This window comes from Hipposideros armiger, unplaced genomic scaffold (genome assembly GCF_001890085.2).
Source record: "Hipposideros armiger isolate ML-2016 unplaced genomic scaffold, ASM189008v1 scaffold_572, whole genome shotgun sequence".
In the NCBI taxonomy this organism is placed as follows: Eukaryota; Metazoa; Chordata; class Mammalia; order Chiroptera; family Hipposideridae; genus Hipposideros; species Hipposideros armiger.
Genome location: NW_017731922.1, coordinates 1,000,073 through 1,018,389, shown reverse-complemented (window position 1 = coordinate 1,018,389; position 18,317 = coordinate 1,000,073). Strand labels below are relative to the sequence as shown.

The window sequence follows — 18,317 nt, the reverse complement described above, 5'->3', positions numbered from 1 at the left end:
CAGCAGCCCGAGCCACAGCGCGCCCCCCGCCCGCGCAGGCCCGTGCGCCCACGCACGCGCACTCACGCACGGCTCCCTCGGACTGCCTCGGGGCTCCCGGGGTCACGCCCCCCAGCCTCGCGCCCAGGCCGCCCAGCCGGTGCGTGCGTGCGTGCGGGCGGACGGCGGGCGGGGGCGCGGGGAGCTCCGGAGGGAGGCGGGACGGCGGGCGGGCGGGCGGAGCCTGGAGGCTGGGCCTGCGGGCGGCGGCGGCACTGGACCTGGGGCTGCTGGAGGCGCCATGGAAGCAGACGCGGGGCCGGTCCTGACGCCGGAGTCGGCGCCAAACTCGCAGCGGGGTCCGGACCTGGAGGAGGACGCGCGGGCCCGGGCCGAGTTCGCGGCGCTGCACGGCCCGGCGCTGCGCGCGTCGGGGGTCCCCGAGCGGTACTGGGGCCGCCTCCTGCACAAGCTGGAGCACGAGGTGCGTGCCGGGGCGACGCGGGGAGGGCACGGCGCCGGGCCGGGAGGACCGGGGTGCAGAGCGGACCCTGGGCGTGTCGAGGGTAGACCGCTCCGGACCCTTGTACCAGAAAGGGTGTGGTCTGCGGGCGGGCCCTTGGCCAAGAGCTGCTGGAGTGTTGCCGCGGGGAGGCCGGCCTGGGGCCCCCTAGAGAAGGCAGGGAAGCCTCCTGGAGGCCACGTGCAGACGAGGTTGGGAGGCTGTCCCGGAACTTGCCGCGTGAAAGCGCGTTCCAGGGCGGGGAGCTTGTGCCCAGCCCAGCAGGCCTCGGTGAGACACACAGGTGTGTGTCCCCGGGAGAGCCCCTGGGGGCAGCCTGGGTGGGCTAGGCGGGAGAAGCCGCAGAGGTTTGACGATGAAGAGCCGGGAGTCCTACGAGGACCGACTTAGACTTTTGCCTCCTTGGCAGTTTAGGAGCGGTCTGAAGTTTGGGGCCTAACAGTGGCAGCGAGAGGTCTGTACCTGTGGCCCTGGTCCTGCCAGCAGCATCTGGGGCTGGGCCAGGGCTGCCATGGAACCTGGCGCTAAAATGAACTTTGGGTCCTGTTGTGTGCCAGGTCTGTGCTGACCTCCCCACACACCCCAGCCCCACAGCTGTAAGGAGTAGGAGTCAGCCACCCTCACTGTGCCATTAAGAAAACAGAGGCTGGGGGAGAGGAAGTGACTTTCCCAAGGTCTGTCAGACTTCAGAACCGGAAGCGCTCTTTCAGCCACTGCCTCGGGGAGAATATTAACCCCATGAATTTGCGTGGCTTTAACTGTTGGGGTCATAGAACCCTTCCATGTTTCCTCATTTGGTTTGACCCCAGCTCACTCTCATTTTGCAGATTAAAGAAAACCGAGGCTTTGGGAGATGGAGAAGGAATCTATAAAGAAAAGTGAAAAAGGTCTTAGGTGCTTCTAGGTTCTAGTCCTTTTTGTGGGAACGGCTCCATTCTGCTCACTGTCAGCCCTAGGCCTCCAAAGGGTCTCCCGGCAGGTCCTGGCTAAGGGTTGGACCCTGGTTTTTTTGGTAGTTTGCCCGGGTGCTGCAACCAGAGCACGTTCACGGGCCAGCTGGTTGGGCCTCCTTAGCTGGAACCAGGCTACTCCTCAAGGGGCTGCCTCCTGCGGCCAACACAGAAGAAGCCGTACGGGTGATTAGGTGGCATTCCAGAGGCGGAAAAAGGGTGTCCCCTGAGCCTGGCTACTGGACAAACCCCTCCCTCTCACCCAGTTTCTCTGTCTGTAAAATCTGGGTTGGACCAGGTACCGTCCTGCTCAAAACACAGGTGGTTGCTATAAAGAAGATAGTGTCAGCAGCAGACAAACACTACATACCTATATTTTGTAACATTGGAGATCCTTCCCTTAAAGACTTGTCTTCGGCCAGCATTTCCTGAGCACTTGCCCTGGGCCCAGGCCTGTGCTGGGGTGAGAAGGGCCCTAGCAGTTTGTCAGCAAGGATAAAAAGGTCCTCGTGCACTGGGTGAAAGGAGCGCGATGTGGGAACTCCCAGCTCCAGCCCAGCCAGCCTCCACGGGCAGTAAACCCTCACGCGGGCAAGTCATTCGCCCAGCTTAGCCTCCACCTAGAAAGTGGGGACAGAGAAACACGGCCCCGGCTCCCACTGTCTTGGTGGGGATGGGGTGGAGAGGCATGAGCTAAGTTTCAGCCAGTGCCCAGCACATAGTGGGCAGTCACCAGCCTAGCGTCCCCTCTGCCCTGTTCGCTGTTGCTCTGCTGAGGGCCAGCCTGTGTTTTTCCATGACCCTCCCTGCCACTGTGGGTCATGTATGGGCAGAGCTGTGAGTCACCACTCTGATAGACCCAAACCTGCAGTCAGTGTTCTGAGCAGAACAGGTGTGGGGGAGGGCACACACCAGCAGAACAGGCACCTGCCCACAGAGTGGGGCCACCTCAACCCCCAGCAAGGCCGGCCGATGACCCCGGCGCCTTGCCTAGAAAAATATGGCTCCCCTGGAAAGGATGGGGAAAGTGTTTTCAAGTAAATTTCAACTCTTTCCCTGTCTGCATGAACCTCCCAGTCCCACCATAAAGGGATTGTGGTCACCCCCACTCATGAAGGGACCTGAGGCAGGCCCTCTGTCCCCAGACCTTAGGCGGCCCCCACCATGCTGCCTCCCTTCCCGTCAGGTTTGAGGGCTGAGGGCTGGGGATTTGGGGTCTGGGTTGAAGCTCAGAGTGTAAACTCCAGCCCTATGAGCTACCTTTCTAATCTGTAACCTGGACGTACAGTGGTGGCCTCCCCAGGCTCTATGAGGTTAAAGGAGAACCCAGAAAGTGCCTGAGCGCCCTTGTTGTTGGATGAACCTGGTCTCCACCGCCCTCTCTGCCCCTGGCCTTGCCTGGAGCCCTTTCGCCACCATCCTGCAGCTGCCTGTTTAAATCTCCCCCTTCCAGCGCTCACCTCTGATCATGTCTCCTCCATAAAATCCTCCCGGCTCTCCAGGTCCGGCACCGTTTACCTGGTCCTCTCTACTTCTCCCTGCCACCTGGCCATGAGCTGTCTCGGCAAGGCCATGAGTGATTCACCCTCACGCTCCCGGAGTGCCTATGCTGCCCAGCACACAAAGCTGCTTGTGCCAGCCTAGCTAGCTACCTTCTAGCTGCTGGGATGATTTTTCCTTCTGTTTTTAATAGCGTGAGAAATAGGTTTCGGGGGGGAGGGGACTGGCCTCTGTTGAGTCCCTGCTGTGTGTTCTCCTAGAAGGTGAGTGATAACCTCCTTCCCAGCGGAGAGACGAGCCTCGGAAGTGGAAGGGTGGCAGCAAGTGCTTACAGAGCCAGCTTAGGTTCTAGCTCTTCGTGTGTATTAATCATTAATCTTCCCAGCAACCCTCTGAGGTAGGTCTTACTGTGCCCATTGTATGGATAGGCGAACTGAGGCATGACATAGGTCAGTGACTTGCTCAAGGTCACATAGCCTGGCTCCGCGGCACACAAGTGGCTGACTCGTCCTCTTCACTAGTCGCATGTGGCTGACAGTTGTCCTTTGCCAGGGAAAGTCAAGGACCAAGGCCCTTATCTTCCTGGCCCAGGACCTCAGGAGACTAGTGCCAGCCCATGCTCTGTGCAGGCCTGCACTGCTTGGCTGGGCTGCACTGAGGCCACAGGAGACTCTGCTTCCTCTGGGTTGCCTCAGCCCCCCTGGTGTTGGATTGGTTCCTCTGGTACAAGCAAACTTGGGGTGCAATCCCTGGCCACCAAGGTCCTGACTTCCATGTACTTCCGGTGTGACCAGAGCCACCCCTATTCCTTTTGGACTTCATTTTCCCTGTAAAATGGGGCCAAACTCAATATAATTTTGCACACGTGTGCAGGCCCACTTCCAAGCATGGGTCCCGTGGGGCGAGGGGCTTTGGACGATAGCGCCAGTGATAGTGGGGTAGGTAGGTCCCAGTTCTGACTGAGTTCTCTGGGAGCCTCAGTTTCCCCACCTATGAAATGGGTAGTTGGGCAGTCAGTAGGTCCTTCTTCTCCTAAGGGGTCTAGCTTGTCCTTAAGGCCAGGAGTGGAAACTCAGGCTGCGGCGAGGGCTCAGGGGTAGCGTATACCACCAACACGCCCTGCTGTGGCCCCCAGGTCTTCGACGCAGGGGAGATGTTTGGGATAATGCAAGTGGAAGAAGTGGAGGATGAGGAGGCTGAGGATGAGGCGGCCCGGGAAGCACGCAAGAAGCAGCCCAACCCGGGCGTCGAGCTCTGCTACAAGGTCATCGTGACCAACGAGAACGGGCTCCAGGCGGCCGACCCCAACAGGTAGGAGCCTAGGCGGGACGTCGTCCCCCGCACCGTGGCTCTCAGGGCCAGGCTTCCTTTAGAGAGATTTCACCAAGGCCGTCACCATTGGGGGAAAGCACGAATTGCAGACACTCGTGCTTTCTGGGTGCCAAGCACCAGCCGCTTAACCAGCCTTGCGACGAGCACCTGTGGTCCCCGTGCTTGCAGCTGGGCTTCGGGGTCATTGTTGGCTCCAACACTAATGATGCTCCCATGCTAGCCGAGTCTCATTCCATCCTGGGAGCAGCCTCCCCAAGTACCCACCCATCACAGCAGTCTTACAACAGGTGTGATAAGTTCCGATTTTGTTGATGAGGAAACGGGAAGGACTTGCCCAAGGTCACACAGCTGGTTGAGTGTGGATATCAAACCCAGGACAGTTGCTCATGAGCTGGGCTTTTCCAAGCCCCCTGGGCCTCTCCCGGTCCTGCTGAATCTGAGTCCCTGGGTAGTCTGGGAAACCGTAGTTAACATGTTCTCCCAGGGCTTTGTTTGCAGGAATGTGAGGAGTATGGTCTCAGTCCTCAGGTGAGGGATGCGAAGGCCCAGAGCTTCATAGACAAGGCAGAGCTAAGACTGGGCCTCCTACGGCCAGGACTGGCCTCCAACCCCCTCTGCCAAGCTTTGTTAGAACCTTGAGGAAGAACTTAGTTGCTGGCCTCTGAGGGTCGCTGGCCCCTGGGTCCATAGCTCTTCAGGGAAGTCTGGCCTCCTTCACCAGCTCATAATAGGAGTGGCCACACAGGTAATTACAGCAGCCAGGCACCTCCACCCTCATGCTCTCTGTCTCAGAACCTTGCAGGCTGGCCTTTCTCATTAAGTTCAGTGCAGCCAACCTCCACGTGCGCCTGCTGTGGTGCCACCTGTGCTGGCTCCAGGGCCCAGGCCAGGGGAGTCGGACACAGCGGCCACCTCGAGAGGCTCACTGCCTCTCAGCACCCTTCACATGCCACCACCAGTCAGGTTTGGGAGAGGGTGGGTTCGACTTTTGGGTCGGAGCCCTCCCTGCTCCAGGCATCTGAGTCTCCCCACGTGCCAGGCCCCAGCCTCCATCATCTCTCCCACACCGTCCGTGTACATCACCCCTCGTGTGCATTTGCCCAGGATCACGCCCAGTGTCCACTTTGAAGGCCTAGCTCTGCGCTGCCTCGCTCGGTCATAAGCTAAGCAGGAGGGCAGGAGTTTGTTTTAGGGTGTACAAAGTGACACAGACGTCCCTCAGCATGTGTGGGGGCCTGGTTCCAGGATCCTCACAGATACCAAAATCCACGGGTGCTCAATTTCCATGTATAAAATGCTGTAGTATTTGCATATAACCTACAGACATCCTTCCATGTACTTGAAATCATCTCTAGGTTACTTATAATACCTGATGCAACGTAAATGCCATGTAAATAGTTGTTATACTGTATTGTTTAGAGAACAATGACAGAAAGAAAGTCTGTACATGTTCAGTACAGACACAACCATCGTAGGCCTAACGACATACATCAGCAATAGTGGAACTTGTTTATTTGCAAATAGTTTTATTTTTGTTTTTTTTAAGATTTTATTGGGGGAGGGGAACAGCGTTGGGGAATTGGGGAAGGGAAGCGGTTACTGTCCTTTTGTTCTTCAGTCTAGTTGTGGAGGATGTCGTTTCACTGGCCCATGTTGGTATTATCAATGCACTCTCCCCGGCTGATGCAGTTGCTCGCCAGCCATTAAACGGTGGCTTACAGCGGCTCATGCCCGCTGCCAGCCAGCCACTCACAGCAGCCCAGCTCCAGGTCAAACTGTTGTTCACCGTCTTAGCTGTAGAGGACGCAGCATCACTGGCCCTCATGTGGGATTCGAACCAGGGCCCTGCTGCTCAGAGCTGGCATCCCAAGCCAACTCCTAACCAGCACTCCACTTGGCCGGCCCTGCAAATAGTTTGGATGTGAGGTTGGTCGGATCTGCAGATGTGGGGCCTGTGGATAGGAGGGCCGACTGTATAAGCACAGTAACTACTGCTGAGCGTGCTGCCCAACCTTGAACCTGGAATGTTCGCTTTTCCTTTCATTTTAGCGAGGGCCCCTCTGCCCACCTGTTTGTGTGGAACCTTCTAGTCTGCAGGGCTCTGGACAGGGTCCAGGCAGCCGTGTCCTGTGAGGCAGGGGAGTGGGCATGGCCTCGTCCTCTGCCGCAGCCCCACCGCAGTTGTGCGCGAGCTGTGCAGCTGCCCCACCCGGGTTCCTGCACGGAAACTAGAGTGTGTGGGCCACAGGTGTCCATACGTGTGGGGACGTGAAGCCTCTCCCGAGAAAAGGCCTGGTGCTCCCCAGGAAGTGCCCGGAAGTCTCAGACAGGCATGCGTGAGCTCCTCCTGGCAGCTGCTTTGGGCACCTGCCTGCTGCTGGCCTCCCAGTGTGTGCAGCCTTCACTGAGCACCTGCCATGGGCCAGGCTGCAGGCAGCAAGGTGGGCGCGTGGCCTGTCCTCCAGTCGAGTAAGTGCTGTGCTCATCACAAAGGCTGCAAGTACTTGGTGCACAGTCAGCACGTTGAGTGTTCTGTCTCATCTGATGCTGGTAGCAGCCCGGTGATAGGACGTAGGGACCCTGTTGTCCTGTGTTAGAAACTGGGAGAGGGAGAGAGGGCCACACAGGGAGTGGTCAGCAGAGCCCGGACTCGCACCCAGGCCCACGGTGCCAGCGAGACCGAGTCTCAGGTTGGGTGCGGGGTCTGGGCCACAGCCCCAGGCCTCTTGGTCCTCACCTGCCGCCTCTTCCGCCCTTGCTGTGCCCATGTGGCAGTCTCACCCCTCCTGTCGCCTGTGCCTACAGCATCTTCCTCGTTGACCATGCCTGGACGTGCCGTGTGGAGCATGCCCGCCGACAGCTGCAGCAGGTGCCTGGGCTGCTGCACCGCATGGCCAACCTGATGGGCGTCGAGTTCCACGGCGAGCTGCCCACTGCCGAGGCCGTGGACCAGGTGCTGGAGGAGATGTGGAAGTTCAACCAGACCTACCAGCTGTCTCACGGGGTGAGCGGGCAGCCGGGCCCCAGGGGAGGCAGAGGACAGGCCTGGCCATGGCCTGCATTGCCCTGGGCAGCCAGGGTTGGGGGGGGGCAGCCGGGAGATCCCCGACCCAGCCCGGGAGCCTTTACCCCACAAGGGAGCAAACTCACCTTCTCCCGTGGCTCACTGAAACTCCTTCGTTCCCTATGGCTTCATCGTGGGCCTGTTACTCTTTGCCTTGGATAAGCTAATACCAGGGACCCAGGGGCCTACGCAGCCTTCAAACTCACAGGACACAGCCCTCAGACCCCCGAATGTGGGCCCAGTCACTCAGCTGCCTGTTTCCTGGGGCCTTCTGGTTTTGTCACCCTCTTAAAAGGCCTCACTGGTCCTCACTGCCATCGGTAGAAGAGTTCAGTCCTATTAGCACATGTCCTCAAGCTCTTGTCACCCCACCCCCTGCATCCTTGGGCTCACCCTTAGGCCCCAGCCCCCTAGTACTTTCAGGTTAAGAGAAGACAAAAGTTGTTCCTCATGATCTAAGCTTCAATGTCACCTCCTCCAGGGAGCCTTCCCTGAACTACAAGTCGCCCCTCATTCTTGACCAACCATAGACACGAGACCAAATACATCCACGTGACTACTAGGCTAAGTGGCCCGTTTCCATGTGCCTTTAGCACACAGGCGTCCCCCTGCAGGCCCTGGCCTGTGCCAGGTCTGCCAGTGCAGGGCCATTGTCACAGAGGCCTTCGTTAAAGGGCCTGGCATTTGTGTGATAGCTGCTCCAAGCCCAGAGTTGGGCGTAGACGAGTGGGCAGTTGGTGTTGGGTGTGGGCAGGTGGGCTGACGGACAGGGGTGTGTGCTCCGCCCACAGACGGCCGAGGAGAAGGTGCCTGTGTGGTACATCATGGATGAGTTCGGCTCGCGCATCCAGCACTCAGACGCGCCCAGCTTTGCCACCGCGCCCTTTTTCTACATGCCGCAGCAGGTGGCCTACACGCTGCTGTGGCCCCTGCGGGACCTGGACACGGGCGGTAAGTCACGCCCACCCACCTGGGAGAACGCCCCGGCCCCGGCCTCCTGCCGCCCTGATGGGCATGCGTGTCTTGGTGCAGAGGAGGTGACCCGGGACTTCGCTTACGGAGAGGCAGACCCTCTGATCCGGAGGTGCATGCTGCTGCCCTGGGCCCCCGCCGACATGCTGGACCTCAGTTCCTGTACGCCCGAGCCGCCCGCCGAGCACTACCAGGTGGGACCCTCACCCCGTCCCCTCCATCCCCTGGGCCTGTTTGCCTGGTGGCTTCTGGAACCTTCTGCATTCAGTCATCGCCTGGCTACTGTGGGAGGTGGACAAGAGTTGGGAGCGTCTGAGAGACAAGGGGTCAGAGCTCAGGAGTGAACACCGGCCGAGTCCTGACCCCATGTCCCTGACACCGGGAACCGCCCTTTCAGAAGGCCGTGTGAAGCTGGATGCTGGCGGCCAGAGCCGCCCTTCCTCGTTTCCATTTCCTCATCTGACACCTCCCTCCCCAGGGACGGAAGGCACTGTACTCAAACACGGTGTGGTATAGTTTCCAGCGCACAGTAGACCCTCAACAAGTAGTTGTCGTTACTGTTATTGTTATGGATAACCAAGGCTTCAGGCTGTGGGCAGCCTCTCGGTCAGGGCCCCGCCAGGACCCAGGCGGCCCCCTCACAAGTGCCTGGCTGATGGTGAGAGTTAATGCAGGGCCTGGTACCTGGGGTGGAGTGGGCCGCGTTAGCCAGCCAGGGTTAGTGAGGCCTGGGGCAGGGAGGAAGTGGAGACTACAGGCACACGGCCACTGCCGGAACCGGGCAGGGCGGCGCCGGGGCTCGCACTCCGGCCCCTCTACCTGCCTCTCCCCAGCCCTCCCGTGTCCTGCCGCTGCTTTCTATCGGCTGGTCCCAGATGGAAACCAGGCAATGAGGGAGCCTGTGCCTAGCACTCTGTGGGCACTCTACTGTAATCCTTACAGAATAGGACTTACAGTCCTATTTTTATCTTCATTTTACTGAGGATGAGGAAACTGAGGCCCAGGAAGTTGAAGGAACGTGCCAAAGGTCACACAGCTGGTGGGAGAACTGGTGTCCAAAATGAGGGAGACCTGATAGCTGATGAGCAGAGGCCATACACAGTAGTCCCATGGCAGCTTTCCCTCAAATTCGATCTAAGCCAGTGGTGATGGAACTAACCATGCCGAAGACGTGATCGCCGTCTTAGCTCAGAGTTGTGTTCCAGAGGCTCGTAGGACCTGTGCCTGGCGGGTGCTTAGGAAACTTGGGAAAAAGTGAGTGCAAAGGGGCAAAGCTCAAGACTGATCCTGAGGTTGTTAAAGGAACATGAATTAAAATTAGTCTTTTTCTCCTTGGGAGATAAGAGGCCAAACACTGGTTGTCTCGAGTGTCCTGGTTGTTGGCCCCCATTTGATCCGACTGGATCGGGCCTGTGCTCAAGGCCCTGGGATTGCCTGCATTAGGTACCTGTCACCGGGTAACAAACGTTTATTGTCTCGCGCGCTTTCTATGGGCCGGGAGTCGGGGAGGGCTCAGCTGGGTGCGCCTGACTGGGAGTCTCTCGTGAGGCGCAGTCAGGCTCTCTGCCAGGCCTGCGTCATCTGCGGCACGATGGGGCCGAGGACCTGCTTCCACGTGGCTCCGCACATGCCGGGCAAGGTGGCGCTGGCTGTTGGCGGGTGGCCTGGGCTCCTCCCCACGTGGGCCCCTCCACGTGGCGGCTAACTTGTCCCAGAGCAGGTGATCCGAGAGAAGCGAGGAGGAAGCCGCAGGGCCTTTGGTGAAGTGCACACGGTGGTTCTACTTTCTTTCTGTTTGTTAGAAGCAACTCATTCAGCCCACAGGCGAGGGGAGATGAATTAAGCTCTTCCAAAGGGAGTGCCAGAGAGCTGGTGGGCAAGTTTTAAACCACCACACTGCTTAGGTTCAGAACAGGCTCGGGGGCTCCCTGAGGGCCAGGCAGCCCCCTGCTGGGGGTGGGAGGTAGCCGTGGAGAAGGTTCTTTTGACACAGAACAGGCTGTTCAGCACCTGAGGGGCTTTGAGCCCCAGAATCGCGGGGTGGGGGTGGATGCCATGGCGCCTGGGAAAGGCTCCACCTGAGGGCTGGGTGTGCCCCTGAGATCCCGAAGCCCTGTGTGCCGGCATGGGGGAGGCGTGTGTTCACGTGCTTCCTTTCTCAAAGGTCTGTTTCTACCGCCACTGCCTTTCCTTCCAGGCCATTTTGGAGGAAAACAGAGAGAAGCTGCCACTTGCCATTGATGCGGTGGCGTTTCCCCGCGACCACGTCTTCAAGTGCGTAGCCCCTTCTCAGCCTGCTTTGAGGCTTTTCCTCAGTCCCTTTGCTCACACACTCCCCACAGTCCCCACGGCTCAGGGAGGCACTCGGTAGGTCCGCTCTGTCCTGGCAGCACGACGGTGACAGAGATGCCAGGGGTGGAGGCCTTAGGGTCACAGAGACAAAGGCCCTGGAGTAAACGCCGCCGGGCCTGTGCAGGCTGGGCGCCTGGGCTGACGGGGACCCTGCCGGGCACCTGCGAAAGGCGCCTGGGCTGCCGAGGAGGGGCCGTGGCCAGGCAGCAAGGCCAGGCTGGCCCCCCCTGGAGGCAGATGCTCCCCTGCAGGGGGAGGTGAGGCGCAGAGCAGCTCAGCTGGGCGGACTGGCCTCTGCCTCCAGTGGGCCCCTCCCGCTGGCTGCCCAGACCTGGCCCAGCCACCAACCCCAGCATGCTTCACTCTGCCCCAGCGGGGCCTGGGCGTTTCCTCCCCTTCCCTGAGGCCTGCTCAGATCGCTGCAAGCTCCAGCCCTGCCTGAGCAGCCTAGCTCCTTTCTGTTCCTCCCCTGAAACACCACCATCCGAGCTGGGCTCCCTCCTGCCTCCACACCGAACCCCGTTGCTTTAAAAGTGTGGCCGTCTCCACCACTGCCAGCAGACGGGCTCCCAGGCCCTGTCCACGGCTCTACACGGGGCGGGCACCAATGAGTACCAGTGTGGAGTGAGGCCTCATCTGGGGCGCTTACCTTGGCCACACGCTCACCTGTAGGCACCTTGGGCACCAGCTCCCTTATCATGTCAAGTTCCTATGGTGTCCCTGGGAAATTGCTAGTGTCAACCTGTTTCCACTTGGGAGGGAAGCGCCCACATTTGTTACGCGCTCAGGTTATCCCATCTCATTGTAACAATAAGTGTGGGCCCGTCTTACGGGGGAACCCAGGGTCGTGTACCATTCGGCAGACAGGTCGACGGGCAGTTCTAGCCCTGGCGGTCTGGCCCAGCCCACCTCTTCCTGCAGGGTCTACACGGACATGCAGCAGGTGCTCAGCCACCTCACCCACCCACGCTTCACCTTCACCCAGAGCGAGGCGGATGCCGACGTCCTCTACAACTTCTCTCACTTCAAGGACTACAGGTGAGGCACCGCCCGGCGGGCTCCGGCCACCCGCCCCAGAGCCCCTCGCGGCCCCCTGAGCCAGTCACACCTGCTCGGACCCACAGGAGGCTCAGCCAGGAGAGGCCCCACGTGCTGCTGAACCAGTTCCCCTGTGAGAACCTGCTGACGGTCAAGGACTGCCTGGCCTCCATCGCGCGCCGGGCAGGGGGCCCCGAGGGCCCGGCCTGGCTGCCCCGCACCTTCAACCTGCGCACGGAGCTGCCCCAATTTGTCAGCTACTTCCAACAGCGGGAAAGGCGGTAGGCACCCTCACCCCCCCCCACCCCCACCCATGGAGCCGTGCAGCCAGAGACTCCTGTTTGTCAGGTCCCTACGCCCCCACCCAACGTGTACCTGTCCTTACACTGCCCAGCCAGCTTCTTAGCTAAGCACCTACTGTGTGCAGGCCACGATGCTGGGAGCTGTGGGCACCGAGTGTTGTAGCCACCTAGGGCTGCCATGGGGTCCAGGCCTCTGCTGGAGCCAGTCCTTGACCAGAGTGCAGACTCCTTGGCTCCAGCGAACGCCTCCTTACTACCCAAGGCCCACCCTCTTACCTCTCTGCTGTGACACCTCCCTCCGCCCCCTGGGGGAGGCTGTGTGTCCCTCTCCTGCCATGGTTCTGGGGAGATGTAGCCCGGGAGGGTAGGCCCAGGACGCAGCCTAGCCGGCCCCTCTGCTCCCAGGGGTGAGGACAACCACTGGATCTGTAAGCCCTGGAACCTGGCCCGCAGCCTAGACACCCACATCACTAAGAGCCTCCACAGCGTCATCCGGCACCGGGAGAGCACCCCCAAGGTGGGCCCTGGCCTTGTGTTTGAGGGGTGCTGGGTGCACAGGCCCACCATGGGGAGAGGGGCAAAGGGGACTGGTGTCGAGGGCCTATGCGGGTGGGTCCTGGTGCTGGCAGTGATGGTCACTTGGCTCACAGGAGTGTCTGAAGCCTCCACCCACGCCTTCCACTGCCCTGCCAGCGGGGGGGCTGTGTGACATCCAGGTGAGAGGAGGCGCCTCAGTCGGAGCGATCCTAGGTGTGTCTGACCTCAGAGTCCCCACACGTTGCACCACAAGTGCAGGGAATGGCCCTGCCAGGACAGGGAGCCCCTCGGGGCCCTGGACAAAGGTGCCGTAGTGACATGGGGCACGTCAGAGGCAATGTCAGGGACACGGGATCGGGCACCTGGCAAGAGTCCCCGGGAAACGTGCCCCAGGATGGTCACTGGACACCTGCAGGGTGGGGTGGGGAGAGGTGGATTTAGGCAGAGAATTTGTATTCAGTTTTCAAACTCTAAAAACTGGCGGGATCTTTTCCTTCAGTTAAAGGAGAATAAAAAAAAACATGTCCCAGCTTAGATGGGTTTGAAAGGGCAGAGGAAGAAGGCAGTGCAGGTCAGGACGGGAGGAGGTCCGCCCCTGGGACGGGGCGGGAGGGGGCTGCGAGAGAGCGTGCCTACTCCTCCGGGATGCGGGGATGGCTTTGGAACATGCCTGAGCGTGAGTCCACAGCCAGTACAGCCGGGGTGCCTCCAGGGTGCTCTGTCCTGGCCCAGGTGAAGCGAGAGCTGCCCGTGCACCTGCATCTGTCCCCCAGGTTGTGTCCAAGTACATTGAAAGTCCTGTCTTGTTCCTTCGAGAAGACGTGGGGAGGGTCAAGTTCGACATTCGCTATATTGTGCTTCTGCGGTCGGTGAGGCCCCTGCGGTTGTTCGTATACGACGTGTTCTGGCTGCGGTTCTCCAACCGGTAACTGGGGAGACTGGGCAGGGGCCCCTCTTGAACGGGATCAGAAAGCCTGCACTGGGGCGCTTTCACCATGCACCCAGCAGGGGACCCGGCCGAAATTTACACCCTTATGCCACACTATAGGAGTAGGAGCCAACACCTGTGGGTCCCGGTAGTTTATGGGCCTCCAGGGAGTTGCCACAGTTAGTCGTGAGGGGGCTGGGGGCTCTGAGCACCCCCACTTCTCAGACGTGGCCATGCTTGGGACCCACTCGGGTCTGTCCGCTTGTCCTGCAGGCCCTTCTCGCTCAATGACCTGGACGACTATGAGAAACATTTCACTGTCATGAACTACGACCCAGGAGTGGTGCTGAAGCAGGTAGGGGCCTGGCAGACCCGCAGGCCCGGACCCGCTCCCAGCAGCTTGTCCTCTGGGCAGGCTGCGTAGACAGGCACAGGAGCTGCCTCCTGGCACCTGCACTGTATTAAACAGCGGCCGTCACTGAGGCTTGCAGCAGCCCTGCACAGTATGTTTGTTGGGCAGGGAATGGTGTCCCATCTTACAGATGGAGACACTGAGGCTCTGAGAAGTAAACCTCTTGCCTCCAGTCGCGCCGTGCGATCCAGAGCTCAGACCCCATCTTCTTCCCATCTGTGCCCTGAGCGGGTGGGCTGGACAGGCTGCTGGCGCTGACCTGTGGCCCCTGCGAGTGTCGGAGCTCCATGTCCAGGCGGGGCAGAGTGTGACGGGCCCTGTGTCTGTCGCAGGTGCACTGTGACGAGTTCATCCCTGAGTTTGAGAAGCAGTATCCGGAATTTCCCTGGAAGAGCGTCCAGGTGAGTCCTGAGCAAAGCTGGAGGGGCCAGGGCTGCCACGGGTGGGTGTCGGTCTGCCGCCTCTAGGTGGTCCTGCTCCTCCCACCCAGGCTGGTGATGAGATGGTGTGGGGTACTGTGGAGGGCTCCTCAGGGGTGACCTGGGGAGGTATTCAGGGTACCCTTGGGACACACAATGTCCCCAGGCCCTGCCTGTCCCAGGAATTGCAAACCTGAGGGGACAGCTGGAGACACAGGCTGGCGTGGGCGTTTCCAGAGCAGAGGGGACCGTGGGGGCTGCAAGGCAGGAGACAGGCAGGTGGGAGAAGGGACACGTGTCGGGCAGAGGGGCTATGGCCAGGTCTGGAGACACGAAGGATGTAGGGGGAGGGGACTAGTCATTTGGGGTCTGGGGCTCGGGAAGGGGCAGTGAACCTCATATTGAGAGGCTGCTCTGGGGACTGGTCCCAACACCAGAGCCGTGTAGGCTCCCTGATCCTGCCTCACTTGGTCCCCAGGCTGAAATCTTCCGGGCCTTCACTGAGCTGTTCCAAGTGGCATGTGCCAAGCCGCCGCCTCTGGGCCTCTGCGACTACCCCTCGTCCCGGGCTGTGTATGCCATCGACCTCATGCTGAAGTGGGACAGCCGTCCAGATGGTGAGGGGGGCTCCCCATAATACACGCCCCCACTTACCCAAAGCCGATTGTCCAGCCCTCCCCACACCAAACCCCCCTTCCCCCAGGGGAAAAAGAGGGCATCACTTGTCAGTGCTGCCTGGGTTGTCCTTTGCCCCTAGTGAGCTGGGAGATAGGAGTTTGGGGAGCACCCCCATTGAGGGCCGATGGCCTGAAGGGCAGGTGGGCTGCAGTGGCGTCGGAAAAAACCCACAAGGAAAGGAAACCTGTGTAAAAGGCAGAGGAAGCCGGCGGCCCTGGCTGGCCACCTCGGTTCCAGAGTCCCCAGGGGCTGAACCCACCCACACCAGGCTTGCGTCTGCACCCCTCTTTTGGACTAAACTGGACGTCTGAGCTGGATGTGGTGGCTCCCATGACTCCTGGGGCCAGAAGCAGCGCCAGCCTTTCCCCGGGAGGAGCAGGCTTTGGGCCAGACCCCCAAGAAGCCAGGAGACCCCGAGTTCAGGTCCTCCGTGGCCCCCAGCCCACCCTCCTGAGAGGGAGCTGCCCTGTGCTTTGTGCCACCAGGGAAACGAGTGATGCAGCCACAGATCCTGGAGGTGAACTTCAACCCAGACTGTGAGCGAGCCTGCAGGTACCACCCCACCTTCTTCAATGACGTCTTCAGCACCCTGTACCTGGACGAGCCCAGCAACTGCCACGTCACCCGCCTCGTCTAGGCGCCCGCTGGCCCCTCTGCTTGTGTTTGCCATGGCAGATTCCGGCCTCAGGTCTCTGAGCTGCTTCTGCAAAGCCCCCCCCCCCTCCTTTGTCCCTCTGGGCACAGGCAGGCCATGTCCCAGTGTCCCACCCCTGAGTCTCAGGGTCCTCCTGCATACGTCAGGAGCAGCGTTCGTCAGTGTCCCCAGGGCTGAGTGCCAGGCTGCTGTCCACACCCCTCTCCACTGTCTGCTGTGATTAGCCTCAGCTCAGCCCAGGGCTTTATCACTGAGAGTCTGCTTCCTGGGCTGCCGTGTTTCCTGGGGTGTTGGCGAAAGAGGGGTCCTGGGTAGCATTACGAGGTGTCCTCAGAAACAAGTTTCCCCAGGAATGCCTTTGGGAGCCCAAATGTTAACAGGGCCAGGCCGGCTCTTCTCCAGAGAGTCTGCTCGTGCCCTGTGGCTCCTGAGAGCAAGGCCAGGGTCCCATACCCCTCCCCTGAGGCCCTGCGTGACGGGCATCCCCAGAACGCCCTGGGGACCTGCTTGCCAGACCAGCCTTCTCACCCCCCCAACCCCGGCCTACCAGAACCTTCACCAGCACACCTCCACCTGGTATGCCATCGCCTTTCCATTGATCAAGGGCCGGCCCATCCGCCTGGTCCCCGTGGATCCAGTGGCTTGCCTGGCACTGCACTGGCTCCCCCCTCGGGTTTGGGTTTGCAGACGGACTTGGGGCAAGGGGACCAGCGTGGGCAGCGGAGCACCAGGCAGTGGACTGCTTCAAAAGACAATTCCACCAAGAACTTCACGTTAGATGCCATGTTCCACCAGTCTAGAGTCAAAATGTTGGATTTTTGTTACTCTTTCATTTATGAGAGGAAAATATAAAGTTCTCATTCTTAATGTTGTTTCTGAAATTTGGAGGCAGATGCCAGCATATTGTGTAGCCACAGTGTGCCCAGTCCCAGCTAATGGGAAGGTGAGCAGATTCCTCCAGGGGGGAATGGGGAGAGCTGCCTACGGAGCCGCTGTGTGTGTGGAGGGTGAGGGTGCTTGTTTCATTCTGAAGCCAGGAACAATCCTTGTAGCGAAACTGGACCCAGTGGTGCCTCCCATCTCTGTGTGGGTGTCTGTCCTCCCTCTGTTAACCAGAACCTCAGCCCTTCCCTCCAGCCAGTAGCAGGTGGGAAACCTCGTCTCTGGTTCTCCCTGGGAATGCTGCCGGCGTCCTGACCCCTACCTGATGGGGTTTGTACCGCAATAAAGTATGCCTTCTGTGCTTCCGCCTCCCCTTCTCTGTGGGGCCCCTGGGACCACAGGCCTGGCATGGGTGTCAGCTGCTTGCCTTGCTGGCTGTTGAAGAAAACCAAAACGTCAAGATGTGCACCTTGAGAAATGGGAGAAGACATAAGATGGTGTTAAGCCTCGAGTCCCCATCTTAGTCCGCTCAGGCTGCTGCAACAAAATGCCGTAAACTGGGCGGATTAAACAAATTCTCACAGCCCTGGAGGCTGGGGTGACCCAAGATCACAGGGCCGGCAGATTTGGTGTCGTGAGGGCCCTCTTCCTGGTTTGCAGACAAGCTGTCTTCTCTGTCCTCACATGGCAGAAGGGGTGATGGGGTTCTGTGGGGTCTCTTATAAGGGCACTGATCCCATTTATGAGGGTTCCATCATGACCTAATCACCCCACAAAGGCCCCACCGGATACCTTCACATTGTGGGTAGGATTTCAACACACCAACTTCGGGCGACAAACACTCAGATCAGGCCATGGCAGTTCCTAACCCAGTTTGACTTCCTAGCGCTGGTTCCATTTCAGAGCAGGACATGGAGACAGATGGGGAGCAGAGGCCCATCCTGACATGACCAACTCCTGGGAGCCTCTGTCCTTGGGACTCGATTAGCTGCAACACTTACATCAGAGCCTTGGGGATTGACTGGACTTCTCTCCGTGCCTGTTTCTCCATCCTGGGGATAGGGACGAGCAGAGACCCTAACTGCTGGGGTCTGCGGGCGGGCCCAGCAGGCTGGTGCAGGAGGGGTATGTGGGCTGTTGACCAGCAAAGTGATGCCCCCTGGCGGGTTTGGATGTTACAACAGGAAGGCAGAGACCCCCACACACCCAGCGGCCCGGACCACATGCAGCTGCTCACAGGAGCGGCACGGCCCCTGAAGACGGTGCACACACCAGGTCGTTCATCCTCGGGAGTTGTCCCACTCGCTCCCAGTTCACTTGAAACCTGACTGCCCAGGATACTCCAAAGGGGGGCGGGGGGGCATGGTACAGTCACGGGGGTCAGAAGACCCCATGGTCCCTGGATCATAAATGTGCTTTTTCCCAATTCTAGATGCTCTCACACCTCTGGTCAGTGGAAATCAGACAAGCCCCAAGTAAGGCCATCAGCACCGGGGCCTCCACCGTCCCAGCAGACCCATGGCTCGTTGCAGTGCAGACGGTTCTTACCCTCGAAATCGGTCTTTCTCATACATACTCATCTTCACCTGAGTCGCTTTCTCTGTTAAGAATTCATCAAAAGCCAGAATCTGTGTCAGACATTGAGTCGGCTGGAGAGTTCCAGTAGCAGTATTAACTGCACCAAAGCTCCACAGGGTGACATAGAAGAAACCCAAAAGGTAAAGCTTGAGATGCTGACGGTGAAATGAGAAAACATCTTCAGTGATGATCTGTGGCCACACCAGCACACCCAAA

General features: G+C 59.6%; 1 protein-coding gene across 1 annotated transcript; it reads left to right on the top strand.

Annotated features, from left to right (window-relative positions):
* Positions 1-203: 203 nt before the first annotated feature.
* Positions 204-16,884, top strand: TTLL12 (tubulin tyrosine ligase like 12). The gene is made up of 14 exons (XM_019624041.1): positions 204-463; positions 4,088-4,263; positions 7,090-7,288; positions 8,140-8,299; positions 8,381-8,514; positions 10,518-10,594; positions 11,594-11,710; positions 11,797-11,991; positions 12,418-12,529; positions 13,323-13,474; positions 13,751-13,832; positions 14,222-14,290; positions 14,787-14,925; positions 15,472-16,884. The coding sequence occupies exons 1-14, from the start codon at positions 281-283 to the stop codon at positions 15,621-15,623; spliced, it is 1,947 nt and encodes a 648-aa protein (XP_019479586.1). The 5' UTR covers positions 204-280; the 3' UTR covers positions 15,624-16,884.
* The last annotated feature ends 1,433 nt before the right edge of the window (positions 16,885-18,317 follow it).